Here is a 22528-nt window from a genome sequence, read left to right as displayed (position 1 = left end):
CCAAGCTGACGATCTTCAGCATCGTACCCAGGGTGGACCGGGGTCCTCTGGTTTGAAGTCGAGTGGAGAATCTAAACCAGAGGCTACATCGACTCTGTGACGAAAATGGTTGTAGATTCCTTGACCTACGCTATGGAGTGGAAGGTTGTAGAACGCCCCTCGATAGATCAGGGGTGCACTACACACAGGAAGCAGCTACATGGGTAGCACAGTACTTGTGGCGTGCACATGGTGGTTTTTTAGATTAGGTTCCTCCCCATGGGAAACAAACCGCTGGCCCGAAAAATTACCAGTTCATGACACTGATGTGGGTGTGCCAACTGTAAAAATCGTTAGTTCGCCAAACAGGCCATTCCAAAGGATTTAAATATGCTTAATCTCATGTTTGTAAATCGTCGAACTGTCTGTAGCAAGATCCCCGAGTTAATCTCCGAAATAAACAGTAGCAATGCCAATATTTTATTAGGTACCGAACACTGGTTGAAACCAGACATAAAAAGCAGTGAATTTTTGAACTCTGATTGCACAATGTTTAGGAAGGATAGGACTGATGCTATGGGAGGTGGTGTGCTCATTGCAGTTAAAAGCTGATCAAATGCAGTTAAGATCGATACTGCATCAGACTGTGAAATAGTCTGGATAAAGCTGTCAATCAGACAAGGATTGACCATTGTATTAGTATGTTTTCATAGACCACCAGCATCCGCAACAAACATCGCAGAATGTTTCAGGGAAAGTCTTGAGTACATAGGAAGTAAATATCCAAATTATGCGTTAGTTATAGGTGGAGACTTTAAACTAGCATCCATTGACTGGGAAAATTATAATTTTATCACAGGGGGCAGAAGCAAAGATTTGTGTGAAGTTATTCTAGGACCGCTCTCAACATACAACCTTGAGCAATTGGTTACAAAAGCAACTCGAGATGGGAACATATTAGATATCTTGGTGACAAACCGACCTGATCTTTTTGAGGAAGTTGATCTAGAGGAGGGTGTTAGTGACCATAAAGTCGTTGTGGCTTCTATGTCAGTGGAATTTACGCGCGCGCGCGCGCACGCACGCACACACACACACACACACACACACACACACACACACACACACACACAAAAACAACACCACAGCGTAGAGTTTACTTGCTAGAGAAGCATGTGCCTAGCAAAAGTATAGGGGAGGAAAGGATCCACCTTGGTACAACAAACATATTAGGAAGTTGCTGAGAAAGCAGAGTATTTTGCACAGTCATAGTCACGGCCCTGCTGACAAACAGAAATTATGCGAAATGGAAGCAGATGTCAGAAGGACAATGAGAGACTCTTTAACGAATTTGAAAGCAATATTTTATCCGCAGATTCTAAAAATAATGCCAAAAAATTTTGGTTGTACGTAAAATCTATTAACACTACAAATAATTCAATACCTTCTCTTGCTGACAGTACGGGTAATGTAACTGATGACGATAAACAGAAGGCTGAAATTCTAAACATAGCTTTCAAATCTCGTTTACGATAGAGGTCTGTAGCACCATTCCCCCTATCAATTATCAAACAAACAAAAGGCTGGCTGATATAGTGTTTGGTATATCTGGGATTGTAAAACAGTTAAGATCCTTAGACGCCAGAAAGGTATCCGGCCCAGACGGTATCCCCGTACGATTTTATGGTGACTATGCTACAAATATAGCACCATTCTTATCCATCATCTATCAGCGATCATTGGAACGGTGGAAAGTTCCACGGGACTGGAAGAAGGCGCAGGTCATATTTAATCTATAAAAAGGGGGGAAAATCAGATGCACATAATTACTGGCAAATTTCACCAACATCGATTTGTTGTAGAATCATGGAACATATTTTGTGTTCAAACATAATGACCTTTCTAGACTCTGAGAAGCTCATCTGCAGAAACCAGCACGGTTTTAGGAAACAGCGGTCATGCGAGACACAGCTGGCCCTCTTTGTGCATAATATACAACAGGCTCTAGATACCGGCTCCCAGGTTGATGCCATATTTCTCAACTTTCGAAAGGCGTTCGACTCAGTTCCACACTGTAGCTTGCTACAAAAAGTGCGTGCTTACAGTCTATCCAATGACATATGCGGTTGGATAGAAACTTTTCTAACAGACAGGGAGCAGTATGTCGTCCTGAACGGGGTAACTTCAATAGAAACAAGAGTAACTTCAGGTGTACCCCAGGGCAGCGTAATAGGTCCTCTGCTTTTTACAATGTACATAAATGGTCTGGTTGATGGTATCAACAGCGGCCTGAGACTGTTTGCCGATGATGCTGTAGTCTACAGGAAAGTAGTATCACACGAAAGTTGTGAATAAATCAATGAGGATTTACAGAAAATAAATGCGTGGTATAATGACTGGCAGTTATCTCTCAATATTAGTAAGTGTAACCTACTGCGTATAATAAGGCGAAAATCCCCGTTAATGTATGAGTACAAAATAAATGACCAGTCTTTGGAATCGGTAACATCAGTCAAGTATCTGGGTGTGACTATTCGAAATGATCTGAAATGGAATGATCAGATTACACAAGTAGCAGGTAAAGCGAACTCTAGATTGTGGTTTATTGGTAGAATCCTGAAGCGATGCAGTCCTTCAACAAAGGAAATAGCTTACAGTATGTTAGTTCGTCCAGTCTTTGAGTATTGTTCATCTGTATGGGACCCTTACCAGTTGAGTCTGATTCATGAGATCGAAAAGGTCCAAAGAAGAGTGGCAAGATTCCTGACTGGTACATTTAGCCATCGCGAGAGCATTACAAATCTCATAGAAAGTTTGAAGTGGGACACACTTGCAGATAGGTAACGCGCTAAACAGAAGGGGCTGCTCACTAAATTCCGAAATCCAATTTTCACCGTAGATGTAGAGCATATACTATAACTGTTGTGGCGTAACAAGCTCGCTACGACACACTGAGAAGGAAGCCGAAAGGCACGCGTACACACACACCGACTGGCGTCAAGTCTGGAACAGGATACATTATGACTGCTATAAAGAAAATACGTAGCTTTGGAATATACTTAACTTTTAATGCTTCCTTTGGTACATCTCTCTTGACTATACAAATGAGACTCTTAAGATACATGCACTGTTACAATTGGCGCCTTGCTAAGTCGTAGCCATTAACTTAGCTGAAGGCTATTCTAACTGTCTCTCGGCAAATGAGAGCAAAGGCTTCGTCAGTATAGTCGCTAGCAACGTCGTCGTACAACTGGGGCGAGTTCTCGTACGTCTCTCGAGACCTGCCGTGTGGTGGCACTCGGTCTGCAATCACACAGTGGCGACACGCGGGTCCGACATGTACTAATGGACCGCGGCCGATTTAAGCTACCACCTAGCAAGTGTGGTGTCTGGCAGTGACACCACAATAACCACCAACTTTCAAATCGCGTAATGATCTTCATTTAAAGATAAGGGAAATAAGAGCTTTTACTGAGGTGTTCAGACAGTCTTTTTCCCTCGCGTAATCCCTGAGTGGAATAGAGGGGGGGAAATATGACTTTGGCGCGAATTGTGCCCTCCGCCAAACCCCGCTTGGTGGCTAGAGGAGTATATATGTAGATGTAGATGCCTCTTGTATGCAAAATGAGTATGGCATGTTGGATGATCACGAAATTGTCAAATGGCAATTGCATATGGGATCAAGAGTTGGTACTGTCCAAACTGAAGAGGGAAGATCTCCACTTCAGCAACAAGACTGCCTATGGGACTAGCCTGGAATGTACCGAAGTCAAACTCTATGATGACTGACTGGGTCTAACAATGTCAAAGCCAAAGTTGCTGCCAAGCCATAAACCTGGTAACCACAGTCCAAGTGAGATTGGAACAGAGCCTGGTAGACATGAAGGAGTGAGCAGCATGTTCCACAACCCACGATGTGCGGGCAAAGAAGTAGGGAAATGTTAAGCTCTTGTTTGCAGTTTTTCTTCGGTTGAACAATATGGAAAAGCCAAGTTAGTGTTTTACAAAGTGGAAGCTAAAAAACCAGTACTGGGCAACAATGTCCAAGTGCTGGATACAAAGGTAGAGTTTTAGGTCAGCATAGACTATGGCACAATGACAGAAATGCATGACCTGTGTTTTTTCAGAAGAGAATTGTAATCTATGGAAAAGTATTCAAGTGGATTCCCTTCTGATGGTGTCCTTGAAGTTGTTGGATTTAGGTGATCAACTCATGTAAGTAAGGGTTTGCGTCTGCCTGGATATAAATAAACACTGCAGATGCTGAGTGCTGAAGTCGCACTGCTGTTGCTTCCAACATGGCACACAGCGGAATCCATTCACTGACCACACCACTGTGGACCTACACAGATCCCTCCAGATGCCCCGGTTCAGACAAAAGGCACAATAATTATGAAGTCTTGGGGAATAGTCATCAGTGAAATGCATTTTTTTGTAGAGAAATATAAATTGCATAAGAAGAGGAAATGGAGTGTTTTCGTCATCTGAGTAGCCTTGTCCTGATTCTCCTCCTCTTCCTTAACCTCCGCAGTCTTTGGGGGTTAAGATTCTTTCAAGGGGCTTATCGGTGATGATCGTGGGGATGGAGGATTAGTGGGCAGCCATGGCACTTACATGCTGCAGTTCCTTCAGTCATTGGTTGGTGTTGGGCCTCTGATCTGCAAGGTTCCGAAAAGAGGGGTAGTTGGAGAGTGCCCTGTCACCAGTAGACACCAGAGCACCTTCTTCACCCGGGTGCCAGAAGTGGTCCCAAAAAATAGCGGCAGGAACAACAAGAGAGGAGGGTGGTGGGAGAACTGATTTCAAAAAAACTGAGGTAGTGGGGTGATGACTGAATTTTGCATAACTGGTCATCAAAGGAATGTAGACATTCATATTTTTTTAGTGCCTCAGTATACAACAGGTAGTCAATAATTTTATATCCCTTCATTTGCTTTTCTTTCTTGAAAACTGCGCAAACCAGTGAATATGCAGGATGGTGTTCTATGAAATTGATACACAAAGGTTGCTGTTCACAAGAACTACCTTTGTGGATTGATCACCAGCTGGTGCTGCTTTTTGAGTCTGCCATGCAGCAGGACGGCATATGAATAAAGCATAAGCATCAGAAGCACCTCATGGGTGAAACAACTTATGGTTTCGCATCACACCCGTACACCAAGACTAATTCTGAGAGGACATTCCCTTCACTAGCTAAGATGTTCAATAACTCTTTGGCACCTTTTTGGAAACATCGGAAAGAATTTATGTTTCGCTGCTCGAGATTAGTCCGTAACTTCTCATATGTTTGAACATAGAGGTCTCTATGGAAGATGATTCCTTGGACTATATTCAAAATTTTGTGTGGAGCAGTTGTCACTGGTACGTCAGTCAGGTGTCAACATGCCTGAAGAGCTGTAGATTGTGCAGCAGAGGAGGCTGTATTCAACAGTGTTCCAGTGTGCATTTTTCCTAGTGACTCGACTTCTCCAACTTTATGTTCAATATGTTACGCAAAAAATAATGGCTTTGTAGTAGTAAAAGTATTCCCATCAGTTTGAGTACATACTAAGTATTAGATACATTGGATGACTGACTTGTCCCTCTTCCCATGGGGTAGCCAGAGTAGATAAAGCAGTAAGGTTTTAAGTATTCATACTTAAACGTCTAGACCCGATTGATAAGCCGGCCAGATCACAACAGCTATTGTTTTTGAGTAATTTGTCATGTTTCATATGTGAAACACCTGCCCTGATGCAACCTACTCTGATCAAGGGCTCTCCCTTCAGGTCCCACCCAACAAAGGCCATATGGCATGATGGCCAATGCCTGAGTCCTGATATCCCAGAAAGTCTGGTATCACCTCCTTAGCATGTGTGGGAAGCTAGCAGCTCAGGCATCCGCAATGTAATCCCTGTGCCATCAGGGAGCTCAACCGAAAGGGTGTACGTAACAACCCCACCATGTCAGAATGGCTATTATGTTGGCTTTCATGCGTATGTATGAGCCTACGCAGGTATTGTGCCCAGATCTGTAACACTGCATGCATTTGGCATTATTTAAGGTATTCTTCCCCAGTCAGTCCACAATACACAAAAATTTTGCAAAATGAAGGTCAAATCGGGAAGGGAACCAAAAATAACATCAACCAAAAGGTGGCGCAAAGTAAACGAAGGAATATGTCAAGCATGGAAAGCAGAACCTAGGGAATAGCCAGGTCGACATCAAAGGCTGCCACCATGAAAAGGAGAGTACAAGAAGGAAGTACAGTCAGGGACAGAAGACCGTAGCATAGTAGAGGAGGTAGGTGCTGCAATAGCCTGGGGCCCACACTCACCATGGATGTACTCACGAAAGTATCATGAGTCCCCTGAGGGGGAGAAGTATTTATATTTTCAGCAGATTAGATAAAGAGGCAGTTGTGTTGTATCACAGTAGGGAACTCTAAACATGTAGCTCTGAAGGGGATCATGAAGAAGAACTGTTGTTAAGATTTAGAAGAATAGTTGATGATGCACTTGACAGATGTGTACAAAGTAGAATAGTTCATGGTGGTAGAGAACCTCCACGGTATGTCACTGTGAAGAAACTTCTAAAGAACCAAGAGCCTACTGTTAATAGTTGTACAACAAAGCATAGGACTAGAGATATGGAGATGCTGAATACAATGCATTTGGCAGTCACCCTTCAACAATTACCACAGCACAATATCACCTAAGGATCTATTGTAAAATTCAAAGAAATTCTGGTCATATATAAAGGCTGTTGTGGTACCACAGTTAGTTTCCAGACAGGGACAGAAACAGAGTGGCAAAGCCACAGCGGAAATGCCAAACTTGGTTTTCAAAGGATCCTTTACAAATGAAAATTCAAAGGCACTGCCCCAATTTAGTTCTTGCACCACAGCAAATATGAGTGATACAGATCTTCATGTCAGTGGCTCCAATTTAACAAGACTCCCAGAATCCAATGGAACACCTATCAGATTCTATGCCAAATCTGCAGCTGAGTTAGCTCCTCTTAACTATAATCTACTGTATATCCTTTGAACAACAAACTATGCCCAGTAGTTGTAAAAAGGCACAGTCTTACTCATCAACAAGAAGGCTAGCAGAAGTGATCTACAGAACTACTGTCCTATATCCTTGAGCTCCAGCTCTTGTACAATGACAGAACTTCTTACGAGATCAAAAATAATGAGTTATTTCAAACAGAATGACCTCCTCCAGGTCAACTAGCATGGATTCTGAAAACACTGATCATGTGGAACACCTTGCACTTTTCTAACATGACATCCTGAAAACTGTGGATCAAGACAGTCATGTAGATGCAGCATTTTTCCAGTTGTAAGAAGCATTTGATTCAGTACCACTTTTAGTTTTATTATCAAAAGTGTGATTGTGTGGAGCGTCATGTGAAATTTGTAACCAGGTCAAAGACTTTTTGGTGGGGAGGATGAAGCATATTATCTTCAATGGAGAGTCATCGTCAGATGTGGAAGTAACTTTTGGTGTGCTTCAGTGAAATGTGTTAGGACCCTTCCTGTTCCTGATGTATATAAATGGTAATCTCAAATTTTTTGTAGATGATGCAGATATATATGTTTAAGTACAGTCTGGAAAAAGCTGCACAAATATTCAGCCAGATCCTGATAAAGTTTCAAAGTGCAAAGATTAGCAACTTGCTTTAAATGTTAAAAAATGTAAAATGGTGCATTTAATAATAATAATAATAATAATAATAATAATAAAAGGTTTTATATTGTGACTGTAATATCAACGAGTCACAACTTCTGTCAACTAGTATAAATACTCGCGTGTAACAATTTGTAGGGATATGAAATGGAAGAATCCTGTAGGCTCACCATGTGGCAGACTTCAGTACGGCACTATGCAAAGGCCAGGTCTGAGTTGGTTGATGGCAGCATATAAACAGTTGGGCCCAGCATACTGCTGGTGGTAAGTAAACACCTCGGTCAGTGGTTCTACCCACACTACACTCACTACCGCAGTTCGTGAAAGCTTGCATTAGTACTCTGTCATGAGCCTGAGTCTGTACACAGGTCATGCAAGCTGGCGCAAGATGTTCACTGGTCAGTAGACAATGCCATGCCAAAACCTTTATATGGGACATACCCCAGTGCAACACCTGTAGCAGCTGCAGTAAGTGAGGATGCAATGCCAGATTGACGACCACTCGACAGCTTTGCTCCTCCTCAGCAAGCCAGAAGACCTCCTGGACAAGGCTGAGCTGGGCATGTAGTAAGAAAAATGTACACAACACCAAATCATGCATGGTGAAGGGAATGGGGCTTGGATGACAAAAATGAGGTACTGCTGATGGCTTAAGGGAGAATGGGCTTCAAAATTTTCAGTTTGACCTGAGGTATTCTCAAACAACCCAGACAGTACGACCATAGCACAGAGTTCGAATCTTTAAAGGGAACTCTATCATGTATTGATGACTTATTGAGCTATCCACTGTTAAGCTTGAGGATGTTGGAAGCCAGCTACAGCTGTCCAAGACCGGAAACCAGAGACATAAGGCAGGTGGCAATTGTAGATGGTAACATTTAGGTTACACAAGGTAAACAGCAATGGGAGGAGCTTGCGAATTTCAGACACTCAGGGCAATTGTCCCACGGTGGAAGTTTCAGTTCAGAGAATTAACTGCTAACTCCATACACTATCTAGATGTTGTTGTAAGGTGCAACAGTACACATTAGACACAAACAGGTATGTCTTGGCACATATAGCAAGCATGATTCTTGCTCCAGAGAACATAAATGGCAGCGGATTCACACAGGTTATTGTGAGATGGGAAATGAGTAAAATTGATGGAAAGTGGTCCTCACTCCTGAGGGAGAAGTATTCATCCTTAGGGAGGAGCAAAGTGACATAAAACTAGCCATACTAGGATGGGAAGTGATGTTTAGCTCTTAGCTGAACACTATTCCTAGAAAAATCTGGAATTGGTTAGTGTCAAGGTCAGGAATAACCCTGCCTACAGAGAAGTAGAAAGGAAAGGACCCAAATGTAGTTGGCTACAGGTGTCATGGAGGTGCAGAACAACACGTCAGATTCACTAGTATCTGTAAAGTGCTAGTGGATTGGCAGGCCAACTACAGACAGGGAGAAACATTGCACTGCCACAATCCTTTAAAAACCCATGATTTTTTTATTCAGACACGTTCTCAGTTAGAATGTTTGGGCAACAACTCCATGTCACTTGATGCCAGCCTCGGATAATTTCCAATTTAAGTCTGTTTTCTCACTTTGATTGCCACTTCTAGTAGCTCTCACACCCTTGGACTCAGATACTGACTTCTGTTGGGCCAAAACTGAATCCTTTGTTTCTTCTAATATTCAGTGATTGCCTTCAGTGTAGTAGTATAGTATGAATGCAATTATTCAGACCCTGAGTTCCTCAGGTCTCCTACAAGTATCCTTATCGAGTCCAAAAATCCGCACCTCTCATAGGTGACCTGTGGCAGTGTTTGGTGCCGATCCGTGCAGTCACCTGCCATCTCTTGACATTTCTCTTTCAGCATTTGCTCCTAATCACTTGGGAACTGCAGACTGACCTCAACCCCCCATTTAAGTTCCTGTGTGCTTCCTCTATGCTATGCCAGGATATGACAGCTGATTAGAATACTAAACAAATTTTGTAAACTATCTGGAAGTGAAATAAATAAAAGGCGTAGCCCAAAAATATTTTGCGTCAACAGTGAATTAACCACCAACAACATAAGTTGCCATTTCACATTCTTTTAACATGCTGAGACAGAGAATGGCCCCTGCAATGGGATGAAGCCCAAGAGCCCGTATGTGCATAAGTTAACTAGGTTGACCATTGCCCATGTATTTACCTGAAACTCTGTCACCCATCCACAACCATGACCAATGATAGCAGAATGTGCAGGGGTAATGTTTGTGGTGTGTTGGAGATAGCCACAAAGTCCAGTGAAAACACTGGTGCCTCCGACGATCGTCCTGTGGCTCACGGATTGCCACAGACTGATGCCCAGTGGCCTACTTTATGGAATACCCCACCCGTGGCATCTACACGCAGGCAATCCTGTCTAATACACCCCAAATGACAATTGTGCCAGGAATGGCAACTTGCCCATTCAGTAGAAACAGATGCACAAGGAGAACAATGCCAAGAACACAAAAAATTTCTCAAGCAGGCATCACAATACTTTCACTTACTTATACCCACCACATTTGACGTGAGCGAAGATGGGCAGTGACATCACTGCTGCACTCGAATCTTCAATGTTGTCTTCAAAAGGCTACTCAGCATCAGACAAGGTCACCTGGCCAACCCCATGGGGCAACTGCAGTTGCTTACCACATGTATCTAGATTTGCCAACTGTCATAAATTACATCCTTCACTACCACCGAAAGTTCATGCGATTCAGAAATCTGAGCAACTGTGGCTAAGGGTCAAACATGACCAATGCCTCAGTTTGGCCCCTGGGGGCAGGTGCAAATCAGACGATTACATCCCTAATCAGCGAGTTTGCCTACAAAGTAGCACACTGGGGGGACACTTGTGTGAGAGGCCTTTCATGTCAGTGATCCAGGCTGCATATGGCTGCCCACGTCACTTGTGGTAGTGGTCAAATTGCAACCGTACTGCCACTGCATGGGTTTGATGTCCAAAATACTGTGTGAATAACTGACAAAGTCTACAAACTTAATGTTCTAAGATTCGGTAGAAGGCATCTAATTCTGCACTGCTGGACAATAACAAGTGACCTTATCAAATGGATTGATGACATGCCTTACCCGACAGTGCAGCAAGAATTGGCACAGCCTACTCTCCCACCTATTCACAGACTCATCAAAACCAGAAAAGGGTGTTAGGGTGGTGAGGAAGGCTCCTCTGCAGGCATTTGGTGTACCACCAGCGTGATGTGAGAGCAGATCAATTCTGCATTCCATCTGAGCAGTTTTGCATCTGCTCCTGCTGCAGCTTTTGTTGCCGCTCCAAGAGGCACAACTGTTCCCGCCAGCATTGCAAAAATTCCAGGTATATGGTGGCCACGAACCCTAACACTATGGGGATTTAAAAACAAATAAAAGCATCATAAGTGCAAAAACATCCTCTGTCTCCACTTTTATATCTGCTCAGTGTGACAATACCGTGATACTGTCCTGTCAGCACAAATGTAACGACACCAGCCAGCAGTGGCTCAACTATGGAAGCCAGGAAGCTGGACCGCAGAAAAAGGAAAACAAACTCAACCTGTGGGTCAGTCTACAATGGAACAGAGAGTCCAAACACTACATAGAGGTGGGCAGGGAAACTCTTCTGGAAAACATACCGATGAGACAGGATTTGACAATATATTATTTTGCTTAAAAATACCTAAACACTGATTTGCAGGGAAAGCCTATCAAGTGCTGATTTTTGTTTTGAAATAAATAAGTAGCATAGTCCAAGAGAAATATTAATAATCATGATAGTCACACATTTCAGCAGCTTCTTTCAGAATATATATCCCGATTTTTTGCAGTTGGTTAGGAAAGAACCTGATAGCACAGCTAAAATTGAATGGCACATTTCATTCTATTTCATGTTCTACAAATTTTTATTTCATTATGCTGCTACCTATTTTCATACACACAGCAACATACTGGAAAGTAATTCTTTCATTGGGTCCACCATTTTATGGAGTCACTCTATGACCACGAGACAGAGCATTACGACCAATGCACATTGTGAGATTGGATACAGCTTGATGGCAATACAACATGTGATACGCTAAAGAAGTATACGTATAAGTTGAGCAGAGAAGAAGAGGAATTCATTGAAGCCAAATTCGAGGCAAAAACGGGGAAATCCACAGACATAAACGACTTTGATAAAGGGCAACTGTTATGGCCCAGCCCCTGGGAATGACCATTTGTGAAACTGTGAAGCCTGTCAGCTATTCACATGCTATTATCATGAGCATCTGTTGAAAGTGACTGAAGGAAATTGAAACCACGAGTAGGTGACAAAGTGTTCGACGTCAGTGCCAAATGCGGAGGTTGAACATCTCCCCTTTCTCTAAAGCAAGATAGGTGGCGAACTGTGGCAACTCTAATGACAGAGTACAATGCTAGTGCATGCCCACGCGTTTCAGAGCACACTGTTTCGCATACACTGTTGAACATGGGCCTCCAAAGCAGGTGACTAACATTATTTCCTGTTAATCCAATGACATTGTCAATCACAACTGCTGTGGGCATGAGATCATTGAGATTGTACCGTGGTTCAACAAACATTTTGCCTGCTTGGATGAACCACATTTCTTGTTCCAGCAGGTCGATGGTCATGTATGGATACACTGCCTTCTACCAGGCGAACAGCTGTTCAAAATGTGCACTGCGACATGGACGGAGGCTGATGGCAGCATATGATGCTATGGAGGGCATTCACCTGGACTCCCATGGAAACTGTGCATGTCACAAGGTCAGAATTATACTACAGTGGTTTGAGGATGTATTATCTACCAAATTCACCTGATGGGAAGCAAATGGAACACAAACTTAAAAATCAATTTCTTGCAATTTACACCACTTTGTAATCTCTTGAGATGAGGTAGTGGGTTTCATTGATAAGTGTTAAGTCTGTTGCCAAAAACTTTCAAAAATTACAATCAAATATCAGAGTAATTGTATGACTCCTTTACAAACGTAGCAAAAATGGTTCTGAGCACTATGGGACTAAACTTCTGAGGCCATCAGTCCCCTAGAACTTGGAACTACTTACACCTAACTAACCTAAGGACACCACACACAAATGTAGCAAAATCTGATAATTTAACAGATCATCATAATAAACAGAAGACCTTGGGCTTGATGAACATCTTACAAAATTTATGAAGCTTTTATGCAGGACACAGAAAATAAAATATCAGCATTAAAAAAAATCTGCTAGTTGGGTTCGAATAACCATTTATGTTATTGAAACAGTAGAAAACACCCACTATCTCAAACAAGAAGATCCCGTGGTCTAGGGGTAGCGTCTTTGATTCATAATCAAAACGTTTTCGGTCCCGGGTTCGATCCCCGCCACTGCCTCAATTTTGATAAATAATCAGCATTGGCGGCCGAAGACTTCTGGCATAAGAAGTCAGCCTCATTCTGCCAACGGCCTTGTCAAAGAGGGCAGAGGAGCGGATAGAGGTTCAGGGCACTCTCTTGTCCTAGGGGTGGGAAATTGCCCCTAAAGGTGGAAGAATCAGCAATGATCAACGACATGAGGATGCAGAAGGCAATGGAAACCACTGCATTAAAGACACGTAACATGTATCCACAGGACATGTGGCCTGTAATTGAAGAAGTGTCATGATGATCTCTCCATTAGCAAAAGATTCCGGAATAGTCCCCCATTCGGATCTCCGGGAGGGGACTGCCAAGGGGGAGGTTACCATGAGAAAAAAGATTGAATAATCAACGAAAGGATAATGTTCTATGAGTCGGGGCGTGGAATGTCAGAAGCTTTAACGTGGTAGGGAAACTAGAAAATCTGAAAAGGGAAATGCAAAGGCTCAATCTAGATATAGTAGGGGTCAGTGAAGTGAAGTGAAGTGGAAGGAAGACAAGGATTTCTTATCAGATGAGTTTAGGGTAATATCAACAGCAGCAGAAAATGGTATAACAGGTGTAGGATTCGTTATGAATAGGAAGGTAGGGCAGAGGGTGTGTTACTGTGAACAGTTCAATCGACAGCAGACCAACACCGACAACGATAGTTCAGGTATACATGCCGACATCGCAAGCTGAAGATGAACAGATAGAGAAAGTGTATGAGGATATTGAAAGGGTAATGCAGTATGTAAAGGGGGACGAAAATCTAATAGTCATGGGCGACTGGAATGCAGTTGTAGGGGAAGGAGTAGAAGAAAAGGTTACAGGAGAATATGGGCTTGGGACAAGGAATGAAAGAGGAGAAAGACTAATTGAGTTCTGTAACAAGTTTCAGCTAGTAATAGCGAATACCCTGTTCAAGAATCACAAGAGGAGGAGGTATACTTGGAAAAGGCCGGGAGATATGGGAAGATTTCAATTAGATTACATCATGGTCAGACAGAGATTCCGAAATCAGATACTGGATTGTAAGGCGTACCCAGGAGCAGATATAGACTCAGATCACAATATGGTAGTGATGAAGAGTAGGCTGAAGTTCAAGACATTAGTCAGGAAGAATCAATACGCAAAGAAGTGGGATACGGAAGTACTAAGGAATGACGAGATACGTTTGAAGTTCTCTAACGCTATAGATACAGCAAGGAATAGCGCAGTAGGCAGTACAGTTGAAGAGGAATGGACATCTCTAAAAAGGGCCATCACAGAAGCTGGGAAGGAAAACATAGGTACAAAGAAGGTAGCTGCGAAGAAACCATGGGTAACAGAAGAAATACTTCAGTTGATTGATGAAAGGAGGAAGTACAAACATGTTCCGGGAAAATCAGGAATACAGAAATACAAGTCGCTGAGGAATGAAATAAATAGGAAGTGCAGGGAAGCTAAGACGAAATGGCTGCAGGAAAAATGTGAAGACATCGAAAAAGATATGATTGTCGGAAGGACAGACTCAGCATACAGGAAAGTCAAAACAACCCTTGGTGACATTAAAAGCAACGGGAATTCCACTGTTAAATGCAGAGGAGAGAGCAAATAGGTGGAAAGAATACATTGAAAGCCTCTATGAGGGTGAAGATTTGTCTGATGTGATAGAAGAAGAAACAGGAGTCGATTTAGAAGAGATAGGGGATCCAGTATTAGAATCTGAATTTAAAAGAGCTTTGGAGGACTTACGGTCAAATAAGGCAGAAGGGATAGATAACATTCCATCAGAATTTCTAAAATCATTGGGGGAAGTGGCAACAAAACGACTATTCACGTTGGTGTGTAGAATATATTAGTCTGGCGACATACCGTCTGACTTTCGGAAAAGCATCATTCACAAAATTCCGAAGACGGCAAGAGCTGACATGTGCGAGAATTATCGCACAATCAGCTTAACAGCTCATGCATCGAAGCTGCTTACAAGAATAATATACAGAAGAATGGAAAAGAAAATTGAGAATGCGCTAGGTGACGATCAGTTTGGCTTTAGAAAAAGTAAAGGGACAAGAGAGGCAATTCTGACGTTACGGCTAATAATGGAAGCAAGGCTAAAGAAAAATCAAGACACTTTCATAGGATTTGTCGACCTGGAAAAAGCGTTCAACAATATAAAATGGTGCAAGCTGTTCGAGATTCTGAAAAAAGTAGGGGTAAGCAACAGGGAGAGACGGGTAGTATACAATATGTACAACAACCAAGAGGGAATAATAAGAGTGGATGACCAAGAACGAAGTGTTCGTATTAAGAAGGATGTAAGACAAGGCTGTAGCCTTTCGCCCCTACTCTTCAATCTGTACATTGAGGAAGCAATGATCGAAATAAAAGAAAGGTTCAGGAGTGGAATTAAAATACAAGGTGAAAGGATATCAATGATACGATTCGCTGATGACATTGCTATCCTGAGTGAAAGTGAAGAAGAATTAAATGATCTGCTGAACGGAATGAACAGTCTAATGAGTACACAGTATGGTTTGAGAGTAAATTGGAGAAAGACGAAGGTAATGAGAAGTAGTAGAAATGAGAACAGCGAGAAACTTAACATCAGGATTGATGGTCACGAAGGAATTCTGCTACCTAGGCAGTAAAATAACCAATGACGGACGGAGCAAGGAGGACATCAAAAGCAGACTCGCTATGGCAAAAAAGGCATTTCTGGCCAAGAGAAGTCTACTAATATCAAATACCGGCCTTAATTTGAGGAAGAAATTTCTGAGGATGTATGTCTGGATTACAGCATTGTATGGTAGTGAAACATGGACTGTGGGAAAACGGGAACAGAAGAGAATCGAAGCATTTGAGATGTGGTGCTATAGACGAATGTTGAAAATTAGGTGGACTGATAAGGTAAGGAATGAGGAGGTTCTACGCAGAATCGGAGAGGAAAGGAATATGTGGAAAACACTGATAAGGAGAAGGGACAGGATGATAGGGCATCAGCTAAGACATGAGGGAATGACTTCCATGGTACTAGAGGGAGCTGTAGAGGGCAAAAACTGTAGAGGAAGACAGAGATTGGAATATGTCAAGCAAATAATTGAGGACGTAGGTTGCAAGTGCTACTCTGAGATGAAGAGGTTAGCACAGGAAAGGAATTCGTGGCGGGCTGCATCCAACCAGTCAGTAGACTGAAGGGGGGGGGGGGGGGGGGGGGAACTCTAACAACTGAACAATATTTTAAAGGTCTCCATCCAAGGGGTACTGCAGTGTGCTGAAGTTAAACCACTTTTCAAGAAGGGATTGACAGATGAGATGGAAAACTATAGCTCTATCCCAATTCTCCAGTCATATCAAAAATATTTGAGACAGCTGCTGTTACCAAAATACAAAATTTTATTGTAAAATATTCCCATTAGCTGAACACTCAATTATGTTTTAAGCAAGCAGAAATTATCACAGATGCTGTAAACTTTTTTTCAGAATTACACAACAGCAATAAGGTTGCAGATATCTTCTCTATAACGAAGGATTTTGATTATGTAAATCATTGCTTATTTACAAACTTGACAAGTATGATACTTGGGACAGTGCTCTACAACTGTTTAAATCCTACTTATGGAACAGAAAACAATGAGTAATCATCACATTAAAGGGGGGTAAATTATTATTCTGACTGGAAAGCAATATCTCAGGGTGTCCCACAAGGCTCCATACAAGGCACAGTCCTGTTTATTTTATGAGAATGATCTACAGGTAAATGTTCCTGCAACCAGTTCTGTTTGCAGAGGATACTTCTGTGTTAGGAATTTTTCTTCCTGTATCACTACTGAGAAATGAAATGATCAAAAACAGAATGTTAGATCATTACCAAAATTGTTGACGCATGTTCTTGAACTGTATTACCATGACTTGTCCTAGATACATGTAAAGGTGATAAGTGGTTCATAAACAACAACAGTTTTGTGTGAATTTTGTCAAGTTCATGGTACTGGAAATATCCACAGCATCTGTGGTCTACTGCCAAACACTTTTGAAAGTGAAACACATTTCCAAATGACTATGTGGAAATAGGAGATCTGGAATTGTGCTAATTCTCTCTCTCTCTCTCTCTCTCTCTCTCTCTCTCTCTCACACACACACACACACACACAAAATAGAGGCAATATAGAATTTTGTGTGGGAATTTTCAACAACCACCTTACTGCTCTCATCTTGCACTGAGTGACAACAATACCTTGTGACACCTCAAGGTATAGCATGCTTCCCTCAACGATTTTGTGTACATTGAAGTGTTCAAAATTTCAGTGTTGTACTGGCTGAAATACTAGGTGACAGATGATTAGCACCATTTTATCAAAAAAGTTTTGTGAATAAAGGCTACACAGAAAACTCACCGAGTGTAGATACAGTGTCTTTAGGTTTGTGTTGATAAATGAAGAACAGTTTTGGAGCTCTCTATCAGGAGAAGACATACACTGAGGATTTAGACAGATTCTTGTGTCCTTTTAAGGAGCATGGAAAATGTAGCACTTACCTCTAAAAAGAATAAGATGTAAATTTAACACCAAGACATAAAGCTGACTGGGAAGAGAAAGAGAGAGAGAGAGAGAGAGAGAGAGAGAGAGAATAAAAGTAATTTTACTCACTATTTATTGTTCCTTCATTACAGTCACATCAGTCTGATCATCTTAACCAACAAGAATGGGACATTGAGTGGGTGGAAATAGGTAAATCAATTTACTATTTGAGAAGATTTGATAATGTTACTCTTGGCATGAGATTATATGTGAAAACGTAATCAATAACAACTGATGCATAATCTAAATTAATGCCACAGAACGACTGAGAGCTTTATTAATTTACAAAGGATTTAAGATTCTAACACACACCATCAGCTTTCTTTCATAAAGTATATAAATTAGATAAAGTTTAAAAAGACAAGACTGAGCCTAATATTCAGTAATAATTTAAAAAAACATGCAATGAAGTTTAATGTTACTCACCTGTAGAAAAGCTCAGCTTGGCGACCAAGATGACGGTAACGAGCCAGGTCTCCCAGGTGAACTAAACAGTACTGGCACATGTAATAACATGAATTCTTGTTGGGTTTCGCAACTGATTTAGGAGGAAGAATTTTCTTCGGACAAGCATAGCTCCTGCCATTCCTAAACAACAGGGAAGCCAAAAACAAATATTGTAGTCTTGTAATATCTATTTCTATGTGTGTGTGTGTGTGTGTGTGTGTGTGTGTGTGTGTGTAAAGGGGGGTGGAGGGAGTACACTCAGGTGGGGTGGGGTGGGGTGGGGTGTGGATGGAGGGGGTGGGTCATTGCATGCATACGTGTTTGCATGTAAACATTTCTTGACTATGCTGCACCTTAGATTTAAAGCCACTTAAACTATGTTTACTATAGATGAGATTTAGAAGTAAAAAGAATACAATACCCCCGCACACTTAAAAGAAATCAACAGTCTACTACACCAATTCGGAAATATGCAAGCTACCCAAAGGTATGGGAACAATTTCGAATTTTGTGTTCCTCCATTAAAATAAGACCCAGTTAAACAGTAGGAAGGATAACAAGTGGGAAAGTACAGGTCTTAGAATAGAAATGTGACCACCTACTGTAGCCATACAGGCCTATGTCCCCTCTTCTAGCCTATCCACCCAAAACTATGCTCTGCAGTAATATTTCACTTTCTGGGACACGAAAAATTGACAAAGTGTGACTTAATGTAGTAACAGCGCTCTAATTACATACATCAGAATATGGATGTGATCCCACTAAACTGAAACTTTTAAGATGTGGAGACTTGTGTGTTTAAATGACCTTCAGGCAGTGATAGGAAAAGAGGTCAAAACTGTATTAGCAAGCTGTGACACTGCATAAATCTACTGACAGCAAAGGTCACAAAAGTAAGCATTTGAGCCAGGCAGACAAAATGATGTGGTGCTTCACTCTTTACCAGAGGACGAGCTGCAGCTGTATACAACCATGTGGAAGAAAGATGACCACATATAAGTTGGGCCAGCACATGGCCCACAGACACACCATTTTTCCCTAGCCAAGGAAAAAGTCATCTGAGAACATCCCATAGAGCAAATCCATCTCCAGGAACTGAGATGTGTTGACTACTGTGGCTGTGCCACCACCACATTGTTCACCTAGTGCAGCCAAAAGGGAGCTGCCTTGTCACTAACTCTGCCTGTTGACACTTGTATGTGTATTGATAAACGGGGAAGTTGGGTCTCTCTCTGGAGTTCGATTGTCAGGCTGCATTTTATTTCCCTTGGTCCTTTGCTACAGTGAAAACAATTACAGTATCAAACCAGGTAGGCATTGCAGCAAAGCAGGTTAGCATCTAGGATGTGTTCCTGCACTGTCTCAATGAAGTAGCAGGGTTGCTTAATGATAAGTTAATATTACAAAAAGAACCAGTAAAGTTGGAACAGTGAGAGAAGGTTGAAGTTCACCCGAGAGCTGTTACACAAGCCTTACCCCAACATGTAATAATATACAAGGCAACACAAAATGAATATAATGATTACAATTGATATTTATACTTTATAGGTGTCCTATGTGTGTCTCCTCAATCACATGGATATCTAAATGATAATTTTGTGCCACAAATTCTGAAGCAAGTGAAGATACATTGACATTATCACTTTATAAATGTGTATTTTGAGTTATGTAATTGTTTTTGGCAAAAGAGGCACATACAGATGGACTTTCACATAACCCCATGAAAGAGTGATCCATGGGAGTCATGTCAACAGAACCAGGTTGCCAAGAGCAGAATACAGCATCATTATGTCCATTACGTCCGCAGCTCGTGCTCTAGTGGGTAGCGTTGCTGCCTTTGGATCACGAGGTCCCGGGTTTGATTCTCGGTCGGGTTGGGGATTTTCTCTGCCTGGGGACTGGATGTCTGTGTCTTCTTCTTCTTCTTCTTCTTCTTCTTCTTCTTCTTCTTCTTCCATGGCAGTGGCTAGATTGGACTGTGTAAAAATTGGGACTTTGTACAGGCGCTGATGACTGCACAGTTGACCTCCCCACAAACCGAACATCATTATGTCCATTACAACTTATCCTTTGGAAGACCCAGTAACTTGAAAGATAATGATTAAAAAAATATGGGAACCCCCAAATCTGAATGTCAAGATGACCCACCTTGCTGAAAGATGCAAGCCATGGAGTCCATATCAAGTTACAGCATCATCCATTGCTCAAGAACGTTCAGAAAAATGTTTGCTGAAACTCTTCAATCAATAAAGAAAAATGGACCATAGAATGTTTGTGCAGACACCACATGGAACACATTTAACTTTCAGTGAGTCACACTAATGTTCAGTTACACATGAAGGCTTCCATGTACTCCATATTTGAATGTCTATGGCCAATCGTGCTACTTTGTGGAAGGTTGCCTCATCACTAAAAAATGACACACAACTTTTCACCAATTCCTCACCACACAGTCATTGGCTTCCAATTCACTCTGCTTACTCAACAACCTGATTTTTAACTTTCTTTTCCAGTCTCTGAAATCCTTATCAATGCAGGGCTATGCATTAAATAATTAAAGCTATTTGTAATCCTTAGATTCATTTTGGATTGCTCAGTATTAATTTTTTCTGACTTATAAGGCAGCAGTCGATTAATATACAGTTTGCATCAGAAATATGTACACACACTTTGAACTGTCATAGAAAATTTGCTTTGATACCTACAATGTTAAATTTCCACGAAAACTAATGTAATGTTTCTCCAACAGGTGGTAGCAGAGTCATCGATCTAGCTACGCAACCCAGAGACATGGGGAACATACGTTTGAGCTTTCAAGAGTGGAAGCAGGCTATTAAGTGGTACTGGTAGTTTGAGAATGTTGCTGCAGTTCAGACACAGTGGAGACATGAATATTGGACTGATCCACCATCAAGATTAATTATTGCACATTTACGAGACAAATTTGAGGTTCATGGAACAGTGTGGGACGTGCATAAAGGCTGAAAGGGTGACAATGCACGGCTACAAGTGATGAATCCACAGTTAAGGCGCTGGTACTTTCAGTGTTCACCAAACAAATCTTCAAGGCCAGGGTCATGGGGGGGTGGGGTAACTACAAGTAGTGTGCTACATATTCTGAAGAAATTTACAGGGTGGATAAAAATAAGGAATCACTAAAAATGCAACGCAATATGTGGTAGAAAAACCATTGGCATTCAAAGCAGCTTACAGCCATTTCAGAATGAATAAATACAGGTTCTGTATGGTTTTCAAGGGAATCTTATACCATCCTTGCTTCAAAATAGTGATAATTCTGAAGCAATGATGATGGAGGTGGATAGCAATCTCACACCATTTTCTACAAAGTAGACCACAAATGCTCAATAATACTGAGATCTGGTGACTGTGTTGGCCAGGGGGAATGCGACAATTCATCCTCGTGCTCACAAAGCTAGCCTTGGACGATGTGAGCTGTGTGAAGATGGGGCCTGCCGTCTTTGAACACAGCATCACCATTGGGGAACAAACACTGTACCATGGGATGGGCCTAATCAGCAAAAATGGTCATCGGCCAGTAGTTGGAAACGGTGTGAAATAAGACTCGTCCCACCAAACGACAGTCTTCCATTGCTCCATAGTCCAGGTCCAGGTTCTGTGGCTTTGACACCATGTTTTCCTGTTACGGGTATTTGACTTCACTGATGAGTGGTTTCAGAATTCCAAGCTGGCCCTGCAATTCCCTGCTTATGGAGCTCTCTTTGTGCTGTTTAGGTGCTAACAGGGTTTGTGGGTGTGACATTCAATTCTGCAGTGACTTTTACAGCTGTCATCCTCTTATTTCTCACCACAATCTTATTCAATGACTATTTGCCCATATTCAAATTCACTTAGCTCCAATATATTGCACTCACAACTACACAGAACACTGTTCTGACCACAACTGTATGTATTGAGGACATTGCACAGATGCCGTTTGTCGTCAAACACAACAGTACAACCTGCAGGCTTATCTAGCATCTACATCTATGTTCAACCCTTGCAAGATTCACATGTACATTCCAAGGGTAAGCGACGACAATGCAGATTGCCAGGTACAATTTTGTGAATGTGTTCAGGAGATGGTTACATGTGAACAGGGATTTGGGGCAGCATTGTTTTGTTGAACGAAGCACAATTTAAACTTAAAAGGACTGTCAACAGCCATAAAGGTGGATACTGGGCTTAAGATGACCCCCACAATACTGTTAAAAAGGCTGCAAATTTATCTGGTGTACATATGTGGTGCAGTTTGTCTCCTAACGGGCTCATTGGGCCATTCCAGTTTGAAGGGACAACTGAAGAAAAGTATGTATCAATGCTTGATGACATTTTCCCTGCCATTCGTGCAATGTAAGGTAATGACAGATTTTATTAACAAGATGGCGCCCCTCCACAGTATTGTAGGGATGTGAGAGCATAGCTACATCAAAATGTACCAGGGCAAAGGACAGAAACCAAGG

General features: G+C 41.8%; 1 protein-coding gene across 1 annotated transcript in view; it reads right to left on the bottom strand.

Moving 5' to 3' along the window:
* Positions 1–22528, bottom strand: part of LOC126248527 (nonsense-mediated mRNA decay factor SMG7-like) — a 194137-nt gene that overhangs the window by 92300 nt on the left and 79309 nt on the right. Inside the window, exon 11 of the mRNA XM_049949581.1 lies at positions 18027–18188. Coding sequence (XP_049805538.1) covers positions 18027–18188 — 162 coding nt within the window. The remainder of the gene's footprint in view (positions 1–18026; positions 18189–22528) is intronic.

This window comes from Schistocerca nitens, chromosome 3, assembly GCF_023898315.1.
Source record: "Schistocerca nitens isolate TAMUIC-IGC-003100 chromosome 3, iqSchNite1.1, whole genome shotgun sequence".
Taxonomy (NCBI): Eukaryota; Metazoa; Arthropoda; class Insecta; order Orthoptera; family Acrididae; genus Schistocerca; species Schistocerca nitens.
This window is presented reverse-complemented; position numbering and strand designations above follow the sequence as displayed.